Source organism: Pleurodeles waltl, chromosome 6 (genome assembly GCF_031143425.1).
Source record: "Pleurodeles waltl isolate 20211129_DDA chromosome 6, aPleWal1.hap1.20221129, whole genome shotgun sequence".
NCBI classification, from domain to species: Eukaryota; Metazoa; Chordata; class Amphibia; order Caudata; family Salamandridae; genus Pleurodeles; species Pleurodeles waltl.
In genome coordinates this window covers 789,067,462-789,090,205 of record NC_090445.1, presented here as the reverse complement: position 1 = coordinate 789,090,205, position 22,744 = coordinate 789,067,462, and the positions used below count along the sequence as shown (strand labels likewise).

The following is a 22,744-nucleotide window of genomic DNA, read 5'->3' as shown; positions in this document are numbered from 1 at the left end:
ACCGAGGGTCGGCTTCGGGAAAGGAGGGATAGTCACCCTTATGCCCTCAAGTATAAGAAAAAAGAGTTGGGGCCCATTGGCCATCTCCAAGTTGTCACATGTTGCCACCGCTTTGTAGAGGAAGGGGGCAGAGAGAGAGCACCGAGGGGATCCCAGAGGCTATGAACTTGCACCTACTCACTGAGGCTGCACGGGCATTGCAGCATGGTGTGCAGGCAGGCCTTGCAGGGGCCATCCAGTAGCTGCTTTTTAAGCCTCTCCTTTTTTTCAGTTCAATTGGGGCCCGAGGACGTCCACAGGGTCTGGGGGGTCCCATCTCAGGGCACCTCCAATAAGGCAGGTGAATGAGGCAGATGACAACTCTGCGGATGTTTCCACAATTGTGCTGATGCTAGGCCCCCATGTCCCTGGCAAGAAACAGTCAACTTTTTGCCTACCTGTAGAGGGTAGTAGGTAGTCCGAGAGGGTAGAGAGTATAAGTGGTCTCCACTCAATGTCACTGGTCTGGGAGGCGGATGGGTTCGCTTCCCCAGGTAGGGTCGCTGGTGGCGGCTGTAAGCGAAACCCGAGGCTGCCGCCTCACTGGGTCGACTAGGCCACCCGCCCTGTGGACCGAGTGGCTGTGGGTGGGATTGGAGGCCCACGTTGCATGGACGGCAGCCCCCACTGCTTCCAGGGTTTCCGCCCAGGGCCCACTGTTATGCAGAGCTCCTCAATCAAGCGGCCATTACGATTCGTGGCCAGACCATACAACCATATCCTAAAATACATGGGAATACCAGCCCAAAAGGAATGTGGTGTTCAGAGACAGCAGTGCAAGGCTGGTGGAAGAGAACATCCTCTGACCGAAAATGTCAGACTCTTGAAATCCCTATCCAAAGGTGTGGTAGGAATTGCGTCAGGGCTGACTTTTCATGCAGACGCCTAGGCAACCAGACTGTCTGATGTGGGGTACTGGGTGAGGAAAGTTGGAGCCCCAGGAGTGGGGCGGTGCTGGCAGGCAATGCCCCTGTTCAGGGTTAGGTCCATGCAGAGCATTCTTGAAGGCGTTGTTAAAAGGCAGTAGAGGTTTGGTAGGGCAACTTCCAGCTGAACCATCTCTGTCAAGACATTTGTCTAGACTGCCACTAAGGGTAGTATAAGGTCCAGGACCTCAGTCACCCTCCTCACCACCACTACAAATGAAGCCCCTTCCTCCATAGCTAAAGTAGGAGGAGAGAATAAGCCAGTGTCTGTGAAGGCATCCAAACAACTCACCTCTGCCAGTTCCTCGTACCAGTTGCCTTTGGGTTATTCCATGTGGCTAAGGTAGCCATGAGGCTCCTCAGATCTTCCCCAATTGCATCCCCCACAGGGAGTATTAAAAAACAGGCCCTGTCTCCAACTCGGAAGGTCGAGCAATGCCAGTCTGCCTCCATATCGGAGTCGGGTAGAATGATGGGGTAGGCAGCACCTGGAACGATGTTACTGGAGCAGGCTCTGGGGAAGGTCTCGCAGCCGAAACTGATTCAGCGTCAGGAACGGATCCAAAGGGGCTGACTTGTGCAGACGGCGGACATGCTGGTGGGAATCCATTGGAGGCACTTGCTGAAACTGTGGAGTTTGAAGGTGCTCCAGAGAGGACACTCCTGACAAATATTAGGAGCATGACTTAACAGAACTCCTTTGACTGGACGGGGACTGCTCGGGCTCTGGGAGGCAGAAGCGGACCGGACTCAGGCTCTGTGGCTGACATGTAGGAGTGGGGCATAGATTAATAGTAGTGTTCCTGCCCTCAGCTGAAGACTAGGACCAGCATAGTGAAGTCAGAGCGCTTCAACTTTTTAGAATTTTTAGACTTTTTATAAGACTTACCCATTGATAACAAGCGCTATGATGAGCACCGGGAATGGCTCCATGAGCAGGTCCAGCAAATGCACAGGTGCAACCGGGACCTGAAGTGTTGCAGTCTCGACTGGCACTGTATGACCAAGAGCTTCAAGCAGCACTACCGAACCAGCTTTGTATTAATGGCGTGACAGTCGGGGCAGGCCTTGGAGTTGTGGCCCGGCTCCAGAGACAAACCAGGTGGTGTCTGTGACGGTAACCACTGCGTTTAAACCACATAGGCTTTTTTTAGGGACAGCATTATGCATACTGGGAGCAACCCTTAAAAAACCCTGACAAAACATTGCGGTACCTCCCTACGGAACAGTGCTGATGGCACAGAAAGAAAAGAACTGATGTCAGCTTGCTGAGGTTGCACCAATATGGGTGCTGCACACATCACATCTGGCGCAAACAACACAGAGCTGATTGATGCCACATACCAGCGAGCAGAGGTACTGCTCAAGATTTTCCAGATCCTGTCCGACGCTTAGGTAATATTCTTAGGCAAGGAATCTGCATCCAAATGTCTCTATCTAATGTGCTTTTTCCCTTAGAGTAAACATTTTTCACCAGGAAGAAAGCACTTCTCCCACACCCTCAACAAATAAGGGAGAGATTCTCCTTCTCATCTTGGAAGTGGGGTTACTCTACCCTTGGCAGGAGTAGATCTGATCATTTCAAAAGTGGGAAATAGTCAGAAAGGAGTTTGGTAATGTTCACAAATGTTCCCGTTTGTGGGCATTCTCAAACTTATAAGGCTAGCCAGGCCTTGTTAATGCTAACTTCCCTACTCTTACGCAGGATTTGCTTCTGACGATATCTCCATACATCTGGAGAGTAATCTGCAGTACTAAAACCATTTACACCTACTAAGTGCCCTTTGTGATTCATGCCAGATGTAAATGCAGGCATTTCGGGTGTTAACATATGTTTACTGCCAAACATACCTTTGTCAACTGGGAAGTGTTAAGGAGCTGGCAATGTGTACATTTTGTATTGTGGTAAATTAAAATCCCAGTTTTGGCAAAACAGTCTTTTCAGTGTACTAGGCTAACTCTGAAAGCAAGGTTACCAAAAGTAATCCACAGACTTTACACCGACAAACCCCAGTCAGCTGAAAGTTGAATTAGAATACTTTAGTTTGAGGTGTCATACCAATCAAGTTATGGTCAACCATGTGTAAGTATTGTTCTTTTGTATGAAATTATGTTTTACATGCAATTGCTTACAGGTTATTATCACATTCGGTTACCTCCATTCTTCCAAACTATCAATTTTTCATGGCTATCTTCTATACAGAAGAATACAGAAAGGTGATGGATAGAAATGCTTGAATTAATCTCAGACATTGGTAATTACGTGGGACTGCATCCCAGTCCATCATTATTTTGCACAAAATTCCACCTCAGTTCAGACCAAGCCATATACAAATCAGTCTTGACCCTGCTTCCACAGGAACAGTACAGCCCAAGCTGCCAGGCCTGGACCTGTCAATATAACACAGAACAGAGCATTTAACACCTAAAATATGTAGGACTCTCTCTGCCACTGAGTCTGGTTGGGGAAAGAAGACTAGGAGTTCAATTATTTGGAATGCAGCAGTGGATACATCTCTTCCACTTGGCTGCATAACACACCTGAGTAGTTGGTCTGCTGGACTCACAATATTTCCATGCATTCTTGGTTAAACCAACTCTAGGACCTCAGGTGCTAGTTTGTTTCTTGGGGTCTGAATGCCTTATCTTGCCTTGTCTCCTGGAGAGAAGGTCCAGCCTGTTGGAGAACTTCTCTTGGGGACTGATTGACATTTCGAAGAGTGCTGAATAACAGGCCTATCTGGTTCAGGTAGAGGCTATGATGATGAGCTACATAATTTGCCACATCTTCAGCAGCACAAATGGATTGAGCAGGAGGGGCAGAAAAGCATAAGCAAAAATCCTGAACCTGTTCATCCAAAATGCATCGCCCAGAGATTGTGGGTGTGGTACATGGATGCCAAGTTTGGGCATTTTACTATTTCGGGTGTGGAGTGCCCCAGTGATGGAAGTACCTGAGGAGGACTTGTGGGTGGAGCTCCCAGTAATGGACCTGCTGAAGAAGTCTGCAAGGTCACTGTCCACCCCTGAAGGTATTCAACATCAGGTAACTGCAGTGGCGGGGCACCCAATGCCAAAACGGAGAGGGTCAGAGTGTGATTGGCACACTGCTTTTTTTTTTGTTAGGTAAATCATGGCGGTCATGATGTCCGCCCTGCCGAGCATCACTTTGCCTCGAATGAGCTAAAAAAAGGCTTTGAGGGCTAGAAGAATTCCTAAGAGCCTGAAGGAGTTGATGGGGAGTCCCTGTTGCTGCAGGCTCTGCACTCTGTACTGTAGTTTATTGAGATGTTTCCCCAGGCCTGCTTGAGAAGCATCATGGTAATGGTGAGTTGGAGCATGAGGTCAAGAACAGGCCTTCCCTGCATAAGGTTGTTGCTGTGCCATCACTGCACAGAGTGATTTACACTGGCCTATACAAACACTAGATCCTCCATTAGACCCTCCGCTTGTGACCATTCTGCAGGATGCACTGTTGTAGCGGGCACATGTGCACCTGGACATGTGGCACTATGGCTATGCATGAGGGCATCATGCCGATAAGGCTTCAAACAGCTCTGCCTCTGAGGTAATAGTTTGCCTGAAAAAGAGACCCTAGCTAACGTAACAAGACCCCCTTTGCAGGTTGGGTAAGGCCTAGCCTGCGATTCATTTAAGTTTTGACTCTAGGAAAGGTTTTATCTGAAAGGATAGCAGATGAGATTTCATGGTACTGATGGTGAACCAGAGGCTGTGAAGGAGGGGGGTGTATGCCTGGGTGTGCAATAGGTACCTTGGCTTGCTTGCCCTCTTATCAATCAATTGCCTATGTAGAGGAAGACATGGATGCCTACTTTCCTTAATTGTGCAGTGACTACTGCTAGGCAACTCAACAAGACCCTTGGAGTGGTTAAAACGATGAATTGTAGTACCCTGCACTGATAATAACTGCCACTTACTATGAACCGAGGTAGAGTCTGAAGGCAGGGTGAATGTGGATGTGAAAGTAAGCAGCACTGAGGTCTAACACCATCATGAAGTCACCCTTTTGCGCCAGACGGACAGCATTCTGCAAGGTTACCATGTTGAAATACCTGGAGTGGATGTACTAGTTGAGGGACCTGAGGGCCAAGATGGGCCTGGGGGACCATTCTCTATTGGGGATAAGGAAGTAGAGAGAGTAAACATTTGCCCCAGTGTTGGGGGGGGGGGAAGGTATTGGTTCTATGGCCTGTTTTTGAAGGAATACTTGGACCTCATCCTCTTGGAGGCTGATATTCTCTCTGACTCTGTGTTTGTAGGCTGGGATGTTGGGAGGAGGTGTGCGAATTCACAGGTGGTAGCTGTGGCAAACCACTGCTAATTCCCACTTGTTTGATGGGGTTTCCTGCCAGCATGGAAGGAAATTGTGGAAGGATATACTGTAGTTTCCCTCAACAGGAGATGTGTGGGCAGGGGGGAGGTGGAGGGAGCCAAAGTTTGTGGAAGCCCCTTTGTCAGACTGCCCTCTGCCCCTGATATTAATGCCTCTGTATGCACCCAGAATGTATCCTTGTGGTGTGTACTGCAGGTAGGTCTGCTGCCTCTGGTAAGAAGTAGTAGGCTCAGGGGAGGTGATTTTGGAACCGTCCCTGTGCGGATGCCTTTGAAAGGAGCTTTTGGGGTTGAGATCTGGAGGATGCACATGGCTTTAGTAGTGTGTCTGTCTTTTCCAGCATTTGTCTGGTCAACCAGTGGATCAAAAAGAAGTTAATCATCCAAGAGCAGGTTGAGCAGTTGTTGCCGAACTATGGGTTTAAAACCTAAGTAAGACATTGGTTATGCCGCTGCGATATATACAGCATCAATGGCACACTAGATGGGGGCATAAGAAATAGTATTCCACTCTGCCACTTTCTCCTACCCCCTCTGCTTGACCTCGATGGGCAGGTGTTTGATATGCTTTTGCATTTCATCCCAGTGTGGTCTGTCATGCATGGAGTGCAGGCTTACTGAGTAAACTACCCACCTACCTGGCGGGTCAAGTTTGTTACTCTCATTATTGGGCGTGGAAGCATCACTTATGCCCTAAGAGTCAGAGTGCTTAAGTGCAGTATGGACTACTAACGAAATGGTGGGTGCCCTAGCCCCCTGATGCAAGGTCAGTCATTGGAGGGGGGCTTATATTTTTTTTTTCACCCTGGGTGTTACCACCCTGGGCTTCACTGGCTCCTTAAGGGTGCCTTTGGCCAGTTTTAGCATCCCCTTGTGCATGGGCAGAAATTGGACTATATGCTCTTATTTAGACAAAGTCTCCTAGAGGACATAATCAGTTTTGTGGAGGAAATGCATAGCTGCCTTGAGAAAAGTTGTAGCCATTGTATGACCTCATTTTAAGAAGTTGTGTCTTTGGCAGGTGACAGTTTAATTGGATAGTTTTGTAGGTTTGGATGTCCCAGGGGATTAATACTGTAGCTGTCCCACGATCATCAGTGAGTATGGGATCAAATGTGTCATGAGGATCAACAGAATGAAGGAGGATACCCTGTGTGGCATGATATGGATGAAGAGTAAGAGGAATGCTCTGGTAAGTATGGCAGCAGTGTGGTGTGGTGGAGGAGGCACGAACAGGATAGGGCCAGTGCTTCTATCCTTGAGTGTCTTGTATTTTGGGCACCAGGGGACTCTGTAAGAAAAGTTTCGCCTCAGAGCTTGGCTTCAACTTCCTGGAGGAGGCAGAAATTGAGGGCTTGTAGATCTAGAGTTGGGTGAAGTTCTTTGTCATTTTTGGGAACCAGAAAGTAGCAGGAATAGCAACCACAGCCTACTTCTTCCACCGGAACCCTCTCTGTGGCACCCCTGGCCAAGATAGCTGTGACTTCCGTGCAATGAAGGGACAGATGATCCTCTGTCAGACAGTCGTGAGATAGTGGCATAGGTGGAAGGGTAGTCTCGAAGGGGAGGGGGCTGCCACTCCGGACTATCTGCAAAACCTACCTGACCGATATCATGGACTGCCAGTGGGGCAGGTGATGGGGAATCCTGCCAACATCTGGGTGACCATGGTGGTAAAGGACAGACTAGGAGGGTTTGGAGGCTGCTGCAGAGGGGGTGGGGCTGTGGGTACCGCATCCTCGTCAACGCAGAAGCTGGAAAGCATGCGTGGCACAGTGGGTGGTTGGAAATTGGTGCGGCTGGAAGGCCCTTGCATAGATACAAAAGGAGTGAAAGACAGATTGGGAGTGATGAAGGGCCGCCACAAGGCCAAAGGACCTGGCTGTAACCCAAGTGTCCTTCAAACGCTTGTGCGGTGAATCTGCTGTGTCTCCGAATAGATGTGTGCCATAGAAGGGCATGTCCATAAGGGAAACTTGGACATCCCCCGAAAAGCCAGATGTCCTCAGCCAGGCGTAGCACCTCTCGCCACTGTGGTGGCAACAGCTCTGCCTAGTGAGACGGTCGTGTCAAGTCTGCAATGAACTGTGGGCTTTGCTGCATCCCTCCCATCGGCAACAGGCTGGCAGAGTACAGTCCAGGCCTCCTCCAGAACCTGTGGCACACTTGCACAACTGTGTCCCACAGGGTGTGTGAATGACGGCCCAAAAGGCATGCACTGTTCACAGACCGCAAGGTCAGCCTGGAGAAAGAAAATATCTTCTTTCCAAATTAATCCAGCCCCCTGGATTCCCTATCCGGTGGAGCAGTAGGGAAAGCATTGTGGGATGTTGAGGTTTGGACCATCAAGCTCTCAGGGGTAGGGTGTTGTGTGTGGAAGGTTGGGTTCCCAGGAGTGGGGAGATGGCGGCAGGCAATCCTCCTGTTCACAGGTGCCCCTGTGCTGGGTTTGGACCAGGTACCCAAAAGGATATTCGTGAGGGCATCACTGAACAGGAGTAAGGGTTCAGATCTGGAAACTCCCAGACTAGTCTTAACTACCACTGAGGGTAGTTGAAGGCCGAGGTCCTCAGTCGCCCTCCGCAAAACCAGTGCACAAGAAGCTCCCTCATCCTTAGCCACAGTAGGAGGAGAAAGCATATCAGTATCTGAAAAAGTATCCGGTCCATTGCCTTCACCCAAATCCTCATGCCAGTCCATTTCTTCCTTGTAGGGCTGGTATTCTATAGGGTCCAGTGACCACTCCAGCCCTCCCTGGGGCCTAGCCCAAGAGAATAAGGCTCAGATTGTGATCTAGGAGGCAAAGCTCTTGCCAGATGGAGATACCCATTCAGCTCCATATCTGAGTCTGGGATAACACTGGGGATGGTGCCGCCAGTGGGCGCTGGGAGAATCAGCGTCAGGACTGGTCACTGGGGAAGATCGAGATGGTATGATTGACGCCGGTCCGGATATAGGACTAGATCCTTGGGGGCCCATTGGTGCCAAGGCAGAAGTTGTGGACGCAGAACCTGATGGGGCCCCTTCTGACTCTGTGGGGCCCAAAGGTGTGCTGACAGGGTTGGACTGCAAAAATGATGCGCATGGCCTGAGAGAACTCAGAGTTGGGTAGGGGTCTCTCCGGTTCCTGAAAAGTCAGGGCCGTGCAGAGCCGGTCAGGGAGAAGTCGAAGATTGCTTTGATTTCTTGCTCTTATTTTTGTGCCTAACTTACTAGATCGCCCTAGGACTTGGAGTAGGACGACGACTTCAGACTGCGGGACCAGTCCCGGGACCTTCCTCTTGATCATGATCTCGATCTGCTCGGAGTCCCGTGCCAGGCCGCCATCAGTTTTAGGGACCGCCCCCTCAAAGCTTTCATATGCAAGGCCCAGCAATCAGAGCACAACTTCAGGTTGTAGTCACACTCGAAGCACTATAGATGAGATGAGGATCCATTACCAACACCAGCTAATGACAGGCTCTGCAGGGTGTAAAACCCACCTCCTGGATGACATTCTCGAGACACCAGGAGGAAAACCTCAAAAATAGTCACCAAAGTGTTGAAAAACTCAAGTCAAAAAATGACTGAGCAGTAGCTCTTTTCCAGATGAGTGAAGTTCTGGCGTGGAAAAAAAAGAACTGACATTGTGCCTAGGTAGACCCTAAATAGGTACTGCAACATTGCTTCTGGTATGGATGCCAATGCCGGATGCAGAGCAGATCGACGCCACCTACTGGCACGCCATGGTACTGTTTACGAAAAAAATTCAGGATCCAGTCTGACGCCTGGCGAAAATTCAAAGGTAAGGAATCTGCAGGAAGAAGTCTCTATAAGATCATGGAGTTTCTAAACTAAAAACATATCTAGTAAGTACACATTTTTTAGCATTACCAACCAAAACAGAAAGTCTGTTTATCTAAGCCAAACACCTAACCCTCCGTCTACTACACATATTCTCTACTATTAAAGGCTTTCATGTTCAAATGGAATCTGGTCTGTCTTGAATGTAGCATATACATTATTAAATGAAAGTCCTGCCACACAAGACGATATTACACATTAACTCAGTATGTATATTTTACATTATATGATTTTTTTCAGTACAGGTGGCTTGAAAAAAGTTAGTTTTTTCACACATTGAAATGTTTAATGAAACGTGACTAACATACTGCTTAGCTGTCTCAGGATTTGTTCACCTTTCATTAGTAGAATGTCGATTAAACAACTGAAAACTGTAAAGCTTGTGCAAAGTGGTTTGGGCAGTCATTAGTATTCATATTTCGCAGGTTCAGTGAAATATGGGTTTTAATGCTGCTACAATTTGTGCATTTACTTAACTTTAAAAAAAAAAAAAAAAACACATTGAAAAGAACATATAAACTAAATTATGTAGCTAAGAATGTAGAATTTTAGGAAAACATCTTTGCATTAGTTAACATGTTTGTCTATAAAAAGAAAGAACTTGCAGATGTGGTGCATCGAACAATTGGCACTGTCTACATTTCAAGAAGAGACTTTCAATAAAACAATGATCTACGTATGGCCAGGGCCACTGGAACTATATAATTTTGTTTTTTAAAGCTCTTGCCACATAACTTGCTACATATTTTGTTTCATTATTTACAGACCACAACGAAAAATGTTCTTTCTAGTTCAAATGGATCAAAATAATACTTCCAGAGAATGTGCCACATAATGTTCAGAATCTTGTCCCATACTTGAGATAACAATGTTGCATAATTTGGTATTTTATTACCGTATAACTTTATTGGACCTAACGTGAACAGAACCTACGTATCTATTATACAATACTGGAATCATCAGGCCTACAGAATAAAGAAAAATGTCAGTCTATCTTATCTTCTTCTCGGAGATAGTTGCAAATTATGGGGCAAAGAAAGAACTTTTTTCGGCGATGAGAAATCCAAATGTCATTAATGAAAACCAAACAGCATGATGCTTTTTAAAACTCCCTTAAAGTAAATCCTACTAATAAATGGTATAGTGCTACCTTAGTTCATTCAGCTGCACAGGAAAAAGAGTTTTTTTTTTTTTTCTTTTTTTTTTTTTTAACCAAAACGTGTTCCTTGGAATGAAGAGTTTACTACCAGTGACTGATTAATCAGAGATCTAAAGTGGAGGGTAAATGAGACTAATTTCACCAAAATCCATTGCTCATATCCACATTTTGATAACACATGGCCTTCAAATGCCCCAAGAGAATAGCCTTTACATTCAGTTTGACATGTCCAAAACCGCTATTGCGGGACTCAACATTTCATGACAATTTCGTGGTTTGAGTCAATAAACCTGTCTCACGGTATTTTGCAAAATGATTCATTTCAGTAAGAATAAAAACAATACAATTCAGTTTTAAAACTTTTATTCAGTGAACATAAATACAAATCGTTACAGTCAAGTGTAGCTGAGGTTGTAGAATTTCGGCCCATTATCCACCCAAGTATATGCAAAATATACAAGAATTTCAATTTTAATCAAAAGTGCCATTGTGAACCATTCAATTGGTGCGTCGATGTAAAATGTAATCCTCACAATTTACTTAATTTAAAAAAAATGGATTATCATTTTGCTTTTTTTGATTCCTTATCAAAATTCAAGAAAAAGGCAAAACTGTTTTCCAAACTGGTATCAAAAAGGTATTTATCTAGCATATTTGAAACCAGAAAGTTAATGATTGCAGAAAATGAGGATGAAGGTTGGCTTTCTCGAAGATGTCTCTAGTTCTGTTTGCTGATAGGTTGTGTTTCCCTGATTAGCCACTGGAGAGCCTCCAATCGCCCTTGCCTCTCCAGCTCTGCTCCTGTCACTTCTCTGCACTTTTTGTGGTAATCATTGACCCAGTCCACCTGAAAAAACACATGAATGCCTTGTAGTTTATTTATGGCCTGAAATGTACATGCATGCCTTTAAATGCGTCTAATGTTGACAAGGCAAGAAAAACACTTGATGCCCTACACCAAATGAATACCTTTAATTCCAAAACAAGTGAAGGATCAAGAGACACCAGCATCCTTCTGCCCCAACTCATGACTTGGAGCAAATATCCTAGGATTGAGCTCGATACTAGTTCTTCACTTTCATGTACTGATCGTCCATATTCTAGATCCCTTTAAATTGAGTTTTCTAAAGAACAGCGATTCACTATTGAGCAGAGTGCGAATAAATAACGTGTTTTCAATAAATAACCTTTGTTGTCTATTTAGAGTAACTCTCTTGTGCACATCAGTTTGATGACGAAATGACATTACTGTAAAACCGTAAGTAATATATTACTGTTTCAAATAAATGTGCAACATGTAATTTGCCTATCAGAAGTTGCTCTCTGAAGTTTATTGGGAAAGCTATGTGAAATATCGAACTATCAATTAAAATTTTGTATGGTGTGGTCAAAACCCTAGCTTGTGCTTGACTGCTTAATAAATAGAATTATTGGTGTTTTCTTTGTTTGCTTAATTAACAAATACAAGCAGCCAATTAAAAGCTGTGTGTGGGTAGCATCGACAGGGGAATCCAAATAAACACTAACTATATGTAAGGATCTTTAATACAAAATTCAGTCCACCAATGAAAAGAACAGCCCAAAAAGCAAATTACAATACTCCATATGCTAATTTACACTGACTGGACCGAGACATTTAACTCCTGGAATGAACCGCTCGAGTGCTGCACAGTTATGGGGTAAAGACAAGGTATGGTTTCTTACCTGTAACTCCATTTCTCTCATAGGGGTATTTCCACAATAGTCATAAATGTTGAAAAATTCCACCCGCTCGTCCGCCTGTGGGGACCCCGGAGCACTTTTTCCAATATGTCTTCTTAAGTGCTGATGTTCGCCTTTCTTCAGGAAGGCTTGCATAGTCGCGTAAGAATGTTATTATGCAGCCTAATTGGTAGGCTACAGTGATCAAAATTCTATATCTTGTTGATACAAAAGAGAAACAGACCAAGGACACATGCAGTCAAAAGCATGAATAATTTGAAAAATAACAGAAAAAAATCTTTCACAAACCCTTTAGTAATTTAAGATAAGGTGTGCAGGGCAGTGTAGCCCATAAACTGCCATTATAAAGGAAGATAAAGGAGACTGTGTCTTTAAGAACACTGGGCACTCCAATAACCCATCATGCCTATTGACAGGCAGTTACCTCAGTTTTTTCTGTAGGTGGTACTAGCTGATTTAAAGAGGAGCCTGATTATTATTTTGTCTAGTCCACCGGGGAGGAGGGAGGATTGCTTTTGACTACCATGGAAATACCCCTACGAGAAAACTGGAGTACAAGTAAGAAACTATACCTTCTCTCGTAGGGGATTTCCATGTATAGAGCAGCAAGCCCATCCTACTGAAAGTGGTGGAGTAGACAGAACAATATTGAGAAAGTCAAGCAAAAAGATTGCTGAGAGAAGCCTGCCTTACTTGAACATCTGTCCTAGCATCAGTGTCAAGACAGTAGTGAATGTGTGGCCAGATCTCCATGTAACAGCTTTGCAAATATCTCCCAAGGGGATATTTCTCATTAAGGCAGTTGTGGATGACTTGCCTCTGGTGGAGTGTGCTTTTTGTCTGCCAGCAAGAGCTTTATTAGCTAGCTGGTAACAGTACAGGATACAGGAGACAATTCACCTAGATAGTGATTGCTTGGAGGTGGCAAGACCTGGCAGACCATACTTAACGAACAGTTGCTGTGATCTGCAAATAGATTTGGTTTTGTCTAGGTACAATTTCAAACCCCTCTTAACATCCAGAGAGTGAAGTGCTCTCTCTGCAGGAGTAGATGAATTTTGAAAGAAAGTTAGTAAAGAAATATTCTGGTTCACATGAAAATCAGAGATAACCTTAAATAGGAATTTAGGATATGTCCTCATAACTACTTTGGCAGAGTGAAAGACTGTGTATGGTTTGTGAGCACAGAGGGTCTGGATCTCGCTAACCCTGTGCGCTGATGTAATTGCCACAAGCAAAGCAGTTTTCCAAGGGAGGTGTTAGAGAGATGCCTTGTGTATGGGCTCAAAAGGGTTGTTGCATGAGACGTGAAAGGACCATATTTAGCTCCCATGGTGGAGAAGGGCGTCTAATAGGAGGAAATACCTTCTTTAATCCCTCTGGTAAATCTGATTTTGGGGATTTTAAAGAAAGAGGTTTGTGAAGGACCTTTCCTGTATGCAGTGAGAACTGCCTGGTAAACTTTAATGGAGAAGAATTGTAGGCCAGATTTATCAAAATGCAACAAATATAGTAGAATGACATCCTCCCTGCAAGATGTGGTGTCTATCTTCATGGAGGAACACCAAATGCAGAATCTCTTCCATTTGAAGGCATATGCAGAGCAGGTGGAAGGCCGATTTGCATATTTTAGAATCTCCATACAGTCTAGTGGTAGGTTAAGGTGTCAATACTGTACTAGCTCAGGAGCCATGCTACAAAATTTAAAGATGAGAGGTTAGGGTGTCTCACCTGGCCTCCGAATTTCATCAGGAGGTCTGGCCTGCATGGTAGCCTGAGATGTGGATGGAGCGTCCGGTGAAGAACATAGAGGAACCACCACTGCCTCGACCACTCTGGTGCGATGAGGATTATTCCGGTTGTCGTTATTGAGAGCTTGAGTAGGACTGCCAGGATAAGGGCATATCCCAACGATTCTGGATGGTAAAACCTGGTGACGAAGTAGTGTACTTTTTTTGTTTTCCTCTGTGGCGAAGAGGTTGATAGAAGGTGTGCCTCACAAGCGGAAAATATATTGAGCGACATCCTCATTCAATACCCACTAGTGTTTTTTGACGAGAGCCCTGCTGAGTGCATCAGCCTGGACATTCTGAACGCTTGAAAGGGGAGTTCCTACTATTATCTTCAAATTCCTGGCAAGGAACCAGTGCCAGATCGTCTGGGCCTCTTCTGACAGGGCCCTGGACTTAGTTCCCACCGTACTTATTCAGGTAATACATGGTGATTGTATTGTCTGTCTGTACAAGCAGGGTCTTGGTGTTGAAAGACGGGAGAAACGCCTTGAGAGCTAGGTGAACTGCACAGAGTTTGAGGAGACTGATATGGTATGTCGTCCCCTCGGAGACCATGAGACTTGTATCTGTAGGTGATCCATATGGGCTCCCCATCTGAGGAGAGAGGCATCCGTCATGATGGTTTGTGTTGGAGCCTGTTGATAAAATGGCATCCCTTGTAGGAGATTGCTTTGAGAGCACCACCAGCGGAGGGATCTGATTACGTGGAGGGACAGCTTGATCCTGTCTTCCCAGTCTCCCTTCAGCTGGTCATACTGGTCCTCCAGGCACTCCTGGAGAGGTTGAATATGGAGGTGAGCGCTGGGAGCAAGAAAGATGCAGGAAGCCATGGAGGCAAGAAGTGAGGAGATTGTGCGCACTGTTCGACAATGAATTGTTTTGACAGCACAGCACTTCTGGAGAATGGATGAGCATTTTTCCTCCGACGGACACAGCTTTGCTTTAAGCGTGCCAATGGCAGCTCCTAAGTAGGCAACTTCTAGGCTGGTGTTGCCACCGACTTGAGAAAGTTGACATGAAGACCCCACCGACACAGGAGACTGCAAGTCTATCAGAAATGCAGTTGGGCTTCTGGAAAGGTGGATGACTTGATCAGCTTGTCATCCAGATATAGGAAGACAAAGACTCAGTGCTTTCGTAGATGTGCTGCCACAACAGCCATGGACTTGGAGAAGGTTCTGGGTGCTGAATTGAAACCAAACGATAGGATGCTGTATTGGCAGTGATCTTGCCCCCACAATGAACCTTAGGAATTCTGATGCTTCTTTGGGATGGGAATATGAAAGTAGGCATCATGCAGGTACACAGAGCATTCCCAGACTCCCTGGTGAATCTGGGGGTATATTTTGTGTAAGGCCAGCTTCTTGAACTTTTCCTTTCAAATCCATTTGTTGGCGACCTTGAGATCGGGAATGGGTGTGAAGTCTTGACTGTCCCTTTTTGGCAAGAGGAAGTATCTGAGTAAATGTCTTTTACCCTCTGATTGAGGGGAACAGGCTCCACCGCCTTCTTTTGTAACAGTATGGTGACTTCGGCCTTTAAAAGGTTGAGATGAGAAGTGGATGACCTTGGTGGATAGATGGTGGTGGGGTGTAAACCTGAGACAATACCCATTCTGCACAATGTTCAAGATCCAGGTTTCTGATGTAATATGTTGCCACTCTGTCAGGTAGTTTGTGATGCTGGCCCCTCTGGAGTGGGTAACGGAAGAGGAGGAAGAAAGCATTCATGATTTTGCGGCTGGAGGTTGTTGAGTGCCCTCATTGGGCTGGTGTATTGCGCTTCCTCTTTTATGTTTGCACTGCAGTTGGTAGGACCTTTGATACTGCTTCTGAGATCTTCCATGCAGCCAATGAGGGGTTTATGCCCTCTGAAATTGAAATCGATGGTAGAAAGGTCAGAAGCATCTGCACTGATCTTTGGATTTCTCAAGACCTGCAGCTTTCCAAGTATCCACCTGAGTCTTCATCCTTGCCATTTCATAATCAGCATGTGAGTCGAACAGTGTGGAGCCCGAGAATGGCAAGTTCTGTATACGCTGCTGAGCATCCGGCTTTAGTGATGTCAGCTGGAGTCAAGCATGCGTCCTCAAGGACACTCCATGGCAGTAAGCGTGTGCTGAAAGTAAGGATGATTCTGCTGTCACACTAATGATCTGATTAGAGACCATGGCACCTTCTTGGACGATCTCCAGAAAATCTTCCCTTTGACCTCTTGGGAGGTGGTCTGCAAAATGGAGGATGGAGTCCCACAGGGCTCTATCATATCTGCCCAAGAAGGCTGGTGCACTGGATGCCTTCATAGACGCTGAATTACAGACTTTGTGGCTCGTCTAATCCAACTTTCTACTTTCTTTATCCGGAGAAGTGGCAGAAGGAGATGCTGCATGAGATTTGCGGGCAGTCAGGATGACTACTGAGTCAGGTGGAGGATCGGAGTACAGAAACAAAGGATCTTGGTCAGGAGGACGATACTTTTTATGGAGCCTGGAAGGTGTCGACTTAGCCACAGATGGGATAAGAAACAAGTCCATGGCAGGTTCAAGAAAACCCGGCAGAAGTGGGAGCAAAGGCCTCGAAGCTGTACGCTGATGGAGTGCTTCAATGATTACCAAGGTGATGGTGCTAGAACAGCCATTGGTATATTGAGCTTAGCCGCACCTCAAACAAGAATCTCCTGAAAGGTTGTTATATCGTCCTCTGGCGAGGAATGAGGCTAAGGAGAGTCTGATAATGTAGGTGACTAGTCCCTGGCGGATGAGGACGTATGCCCATGATGGTGTCGGTGAGATCGCAATCTTGACATATGGCGCGGTCTGTGATGTGAATGTCTCATGTAAAAGAACACCCAGATGTATGACGGCCATGATGGGAGTGATTCTGCGATCTTGAGCGTGTTCGTGCTAGGCACATGCAGCACTGGCAGAGGTGGAAGCAAAGGTGGCAGAACAACTGGTGGAAGTTGATGAGGAGGGGTTGCAGCCAGTAGAGGAGAGGTGGTAGGAGGAGATAAGCAGAAGACCACCAGCAAAGGAGGAATATCTGTGGAACGCTGTGACTCTGAAGAAAAATAAATCCTCCTTCGTTTTGCAGATTTTTTTGTTCTCAACGTCGAGGGACTCTTCGACATTGACCTCTCTTGCTGGTGTCTAGGTATGGATGTTGATCAGCTCCTCCACGTCGATCTCTCACATCTACGTTTCCGTTGCGGCAATGGCGAGCCAGCATTCATCAACGTCAATGCACTCCTCGCCGGCGTGCGCCGATCAGCAGAACTCCTCTACGTCGTGCGGTGTTTTGACCTACAGTGTCGACGCTTGTGCGATGTCGAGCCAATCTTTGATGGTGAATTTGTCGGTGCCGTTCCTCCTCTCGACGACGATCTCCTTGACGTCGATCAGGACCCAAAAAGTTTTCTTCCTGAAAAACGCCTTTCTTGCTCGCATCATCTTCTCTGCTCTCCCTTGAAGGTGAATGTTCTCCCTGTCACACAGAGTGCACCTGGAAAATGTCTTGCAGATGTTACAGAAGGCAGGAAGGTGTGAGGAAGGCAGGCAAATGATAAAGACCTTCTGGGAGTCCGTTTTGGCCTTTTTGCTGGCACAGGGCATTTGACAAAAAGAGAAGGCATTTTTTCAAACAAAAATGCTTTCATTATTGTCAGAACAAGACAAAAACAAAAAGAGATGGAAAAATACTTTGAGAGAAGGAAAAAGACTTTGAGAGAAGCTGTGGTCACTGATATTTGTAGCCAATGTTGAAAGAAAAAAAAAAAAAAGGTTGAGCTCTATGCTCCAGGTCTTACCTGCAGGAGCCTGGAAAAAAGAACTGAGGTAACTGCCTCTCACTCTGCATGATGGGATATTGGAAGTCCCAGTGTTCTTAAAGACACAATCTTCTTTTCCTTCCTTTATAATGGCAGTCTATAGACTACACTGCCCAGCATTCCTTCATCTTTATCTTAGATTACAAAAGGGTTTGTAAAAGTTTTTTTCTGTTATTCTTCAAATTATTCATGCTTTTGACTGCATCACTCCTTGGTCTATATCTCTTTTGTATCAACAAGATGAAGAATTTTGGCCACTGTAGCCTATCCTTTAGGCTACATAATAACATTCTAAAGTGACTATGCAGACCTTCCTGTGAAAAGGCGCACATCAGCACTTAAGAAGACATATTGGAAAAATATGGGGTCCCCGCAGGCGGAACTATTCAACGCTTATGACTATCACGGAAATCCCCTACAAGAGAAGTAAAAGTACTAATGTAGGAAAGTATCCTCTTTCTTGGCATGGTTACCCCCTTTTTCTGCCTCATGTCAGTGTGTTTCACTGTGTTCACTGGGATCCTGCTAACCATGACCCCAGTGATTATGCTTTCTTTCCTAAAAGTCTGTATTTCACCCACAATTGGCACACTGGTGCCCCATTATAAGTCCCTAGTATATTGTTCCTAGGTACCCAGGGCATTGTGGTTCCAGGGATCCATATGGGCTGCAGCATATATTTTGCGCCCACAGGGAGCCCAAACAAAGGGTTCTGCAGGACTGCCATTGCAGCCCGCGTGGAAAGGTGCAAGCACCCTTTCACTGCTTCTTTTCACTACAATAGGTCACTTATAAGTCACCCCTATGGCAGGCCTTCCAGCCCAGGGGGAAGAATGCCAAGTACCTGTGTGTGAGGGCACCCCTGCACTAGCAGAGGTGCCCCCACAAACAGGCCCATTTTCTCAGACTTCGTGAGTACCGGGAAGCCATTTTACTCGTGTACTGGACATAGGTCAATATCTACGTACAGCTACATAATGGTAACTCCGAACATAGGCATGTTTGGTATCAAACATGTTGGAATCATGCCCCAAGGCTTTTGCAAGCATTAGTTGTATGATTCCAGGCACTCTGGGGGCTCCTTAGAGGACCCCCTGTATTGCCATTATAGCCTTCTGAGGGTTTCCAGGCAGCCCAAGCTGCTGCCACCTCTCAGACAGGTTTCTGCCCTCCTGTTGCTTGAAAAGCTCAAGCCCAGGAAGGCTGAACAAAGGATTTCCATTGGGAGAGGGGGTGTTACACCCTTTCCCTTTGGAAATAGGTGTTACAGGCTTGGGAGGGGTAGTCTCCCCAAGTCACTGGAAATGCTTTGAAGGGCACATTTGGTGCTCTCCTTGCATAAACCAGTCTACACCGGTTCAGGGATCCCCAGTCCCTGCTCTGGGGCAAAACAAGACAAAGGAAAGGGGAGTGACCACTCCCCAGTCCATCACCACCCCAGGGGTGGTGCTCAGAGTTCCTCCAGAGGGTCCCTGGGTTTTGCCAACTTGGAACTCTGGGAGCATCTGAGTGGTCAGTGCCAGCAGGTGACGTCAGAGTCCCCTCCTGATAGGAGGTCACCCAGCTAGGTGACCAATCCCACTTTCAGGGCTATTTAGGGTCTCTCCTTTGGGTGGTTCTTCAGATTAGGATTGCAAGACTCCAGCAGGAATCTTCTGCACCCTCCACTTTAACATCTGACCAAAGAAACAGAATCTGGACTCTTCAGGACCCCACAAGCTGCAACATAGAAGCAAGACGCCTTCTGCAACATTGTATCTCCGGCTCCTTCCAGCAACTGCATTATTTCTCCGGTTGTGCATCCTCTGAGGACAGCCCGTCTTCAGCCTGCATCAAAAGAAAGAAGGAATCTCCCATGGAGTGAAGGAGTCACTCCCCTGCTTCTGCAGGCACCAACTGCGACGATGACCGGCTGCGTGGATTCCCCTCGCCTGCTGAGTTGTGTGCATCCTGCATCATGGGTGGTGGACTGAAGTGGTCCCGAAGGTCCTCTTTTCCAACTGTCCAATTTGGGTGAAGGTAAGCCCTTGCTTGCCCATGCTGGACAGTGCCCCGTGCACTGTGTCCTTTGCAGCTGCCAAGACTTGTTGGCATCCTTCCTCCAAGATCTTCAGGCATCCTGAAGTTCCAGCCCCCAGCACTCCTTCCTGTGACGCATAGCTCCCCGGGTGGTTCTCCGGCAGCATGGGAGCCTTTCTCGTAGTGCTGCATGGGCCTCATCTGTGACTCTCCTGTCCCCGTCCTATGGGACTCCTGTGGGTGCTGCCTGGGCTTCTGTGGGCTCTCCATGTTGCTGAGGGCCCCTTATGACTCCCCATCCTGGGTAGAGTCCACCTGGTCCCCAGCAGCTCTACTTTCCGCTAAACGCAAGTTTTGCGTGTGCCAAGGCTTGTTGGCGGAATCCGAAGACGCAAACCTGACTGAAATCCTCCTTCCGGCACGGGACATCACCTGCATCCACCAGGAACCCAGCTTTGCCTTCTTGGCTGCAATACTGACTCTTTTTCTTTACCGGTGGTTCACCTTTTGCACCTTCATCCTAGTGGGAAGGGGCTCCTGCCCTTCCTGGACTCTGCTGTGCTTCTTGGACTTGGTCCCCTTCTTACACAGGTCTTCTTGTCCAGGAATCTACTGTTGGTGTCTTGCAGTCTATTCTGGGTTTTGCAATATTCTTCTTTTCTTCTCTGTGTGTGTTCTGGGAAACTTACTGTGATTTACCCCTGTTTTCCTGGTCGCTGGGGTGGGTTGTGGTACTTACCTTTGGGCTTTTCTAGTACTACCAGCTCCACTCTACACAGTACACTTACTGAGGTGGGGGACGATTTTCACATTCCACTTTCTTAGTATGTTTGTGCTCCACCTAGGCCCATTTCTTCCTATTGTGATTTTTACTAATTGCACTGTTTTCTAACTGTTTTTATACCTATTTCTGCAGACTAGTGTATATAATTTGTGTATTACTTCTCTCCTAAGGGAGTATAGTCTCTATGGTATTTTTGGTATTTGTGTCACCAGAATAAAGTACCATTATATTGTGTAACACTGAGTGTTTTCTTTTATGTGTGTAAGTACTAAGTGTGACTACAGTGGTATTGCATAAGCTTTGCATGTCTCCTAGATAAGCCTTGGCTTCTCTTCCACAGCTACCTCTAGAGAGCCTGGCTTCTAGACACTGACTACACTACACTAATAAGGGATACCTGGACCTGGTATAATGTGTAAGTACCATAGGTACCCGCCACACACCAGGCCAGCCTCCTACAACTAATAGTTAATTGAGAGAGTACTTTCACATATCTGGTCACTAGCAGGAGCATAACAAGTTGGGAGCTTGTCTTAGGAAAAGTCCTGCAAAGGAGCATGAGATGATGCAGAACATATGACAAATTAAACTAAGTGAGAAAACTACTGGACGTGTATTTAACATCAGATACCTAATCGTTGATTAGTAGTCATCTAAACTAACTAATGTAAAATGACAAATGCAAAAGTGCAGAGTGTTTATTTGAAATTCATTCAAGAGCAATCTTCATTTTGGGAGCCCTAATTAGTGACAATGTAGAATTAATCATATCATAAGTGAAACACACATTCCAAACATTAACATATCCATGTAATATAAATAAAAAACATGTAGAATAGTGAAGAGAAATTGAGAAACAAATTGCAGTGGCAACAGTTTTGTTCTGAAGTGTCAGCAGACATGCGGGTGAGTCTCAGGAGATTTATCACTTACCTAGAAACAAGGACTTCAAAAGACTATAGGCTGGACTGGATCTTTAGACAAACAGCACATATATTGTCATACACGTGACTACCTGTCTTTCTGCTCAAGAAGATCCATTTAAAGCAATAGTGTGTCAAAACGTCAACAGAATATTTTATTAGTCAATCAATGAACGATGGGCATTATACCCCTGATATTATATGTGACAAGGCTTTGAATTAATTTGGTCCATGTCACCATTGGTAATTGTATATCATTTCCTGTGCAATTTACATATTTCTTTACTATTTCATTTGCACAGCGTCATCACCAGGGGCACCTATTAGCAAAATTCCATGTTGGTTAATTGTTATTGACGACAATACATGCATATGTTAATGAAAGATCATGCCTTTCATTCATTCATAAGAGGGATAATGCATTGGCACTCAATGAGGCTTCTAAAATTACGACAGCTCGCAAATTACTCAGAAAAGAACATTGTGAACCTTTGCATTTATACTTGCCCGAGGTTCCTAGGAATGCTGGGTTCACTCCCTGGTCTATCTAACGTAACATGGTGGCACCAGAAGAACAGTATTGTTTTTTAGATTATATATAAAGTTCCCCTGTTTTTTGCAGAACATCTTCTTAACTATTCCTCATTTTGGGTGATTCGTTTTGCTATAGTTTTACACAACTGACTGACTGTGTACATGACAATGATTTCTGTGGGACTGTGCATTGATATGAATATTTTGGTGTCATACATTTTAATGCATTTTATTTCCCCAGGTTTGAACATACCTCTCGAGGTTCTGTGAGGGGTTACTATTTTATAGCATTGTTTGTGATGGATATTTTATCGTAGGCTATACATTATACAAAAACAAAAAATACACTTGAAGCAAATGTTACAGGGAGTAACTGTTATGAGGACCCTGGCAGTGTTATCCGTAACAGGTTATAGATAGACTGAGGAAAATATAAAGTTGCGTCATAAAGTTCTAACCTCCTTTTGAGTCAGTAAGTGAACATTGATCATTTTCGTCTGCACTGGTACCAGTGTAAGTGGCTCGAAGGTCAAGCTGCCTCTGTCTCTGAAGTTATGCTGAAACACAATGTAATAAACAAAACAATCAATAGCAATTTTCGGTTCGAGGAATTAAGCGCAGAGACACTGAAAATATGAATGGGCTCAAAACTGTGTGAAAATAATATATTTACCAGCGAGACATGTTGGCCTTTGCCGGGTAAAGACATGCAACCCAAAAGATAAATTTTCATAAGAATGTGTTAGTTAAAGGAGTAACAGGTATTGAAATGGAGGATGATACAATCAATACAGTGTGAAATAAAAACTGAAAACACAACCACA

At 45.6% G+C, this 22,744-nt stretch overlaps 1 protein-coding gene and 1 long non-coding RNA gene across 2 annotated transcripts in view; one reads left to right on the top strand and one right to left on the bottom strand.

Annotated features, from left to right (window-relative positions):
* LOC138300264 (uncharacterized) overlaps window positions 1-22,744 on the top strand; it is a 191,993-nt gene that overhangs the window by 22,780 nt on the left and 146,469 nt on the right. The window contains exon 2 of the long non-coding RNA XR_011204896.1: window positions 11,525-11,578. This is a non-coding gene — a long non-coding RNA (uncharacterized lncRNA). The remainder of the gene's footprint in view (window positions 1-11,524; window positions 11,579-22,744) is intronic.
* The window catches only part of XPNPEP1 (X-prolyl aminopeptidase 1), a 433,587-nt gene continuing 421,509 nt past the window's right edge, over window positions 10,667-22,744 (bottom strand). The window contains exons 20-21 of the mRNA XM_069239428.1: window positions 22,379-22,477; window positions 10,667-11,167 (exon numbers count right to left, since the gene is read on the bottom strand). Coding sequence (XP_069095529.1) covers window positions 11,039-11,167; window positions 22,379-22,477 — 228 coding nt within the window. The 3' untranslated portion in view covers window positions 10,667-11,038. The remainder of the gene's footprint in view (window positions 11,168-22,378; window positions 22,478-22,744) is intronic.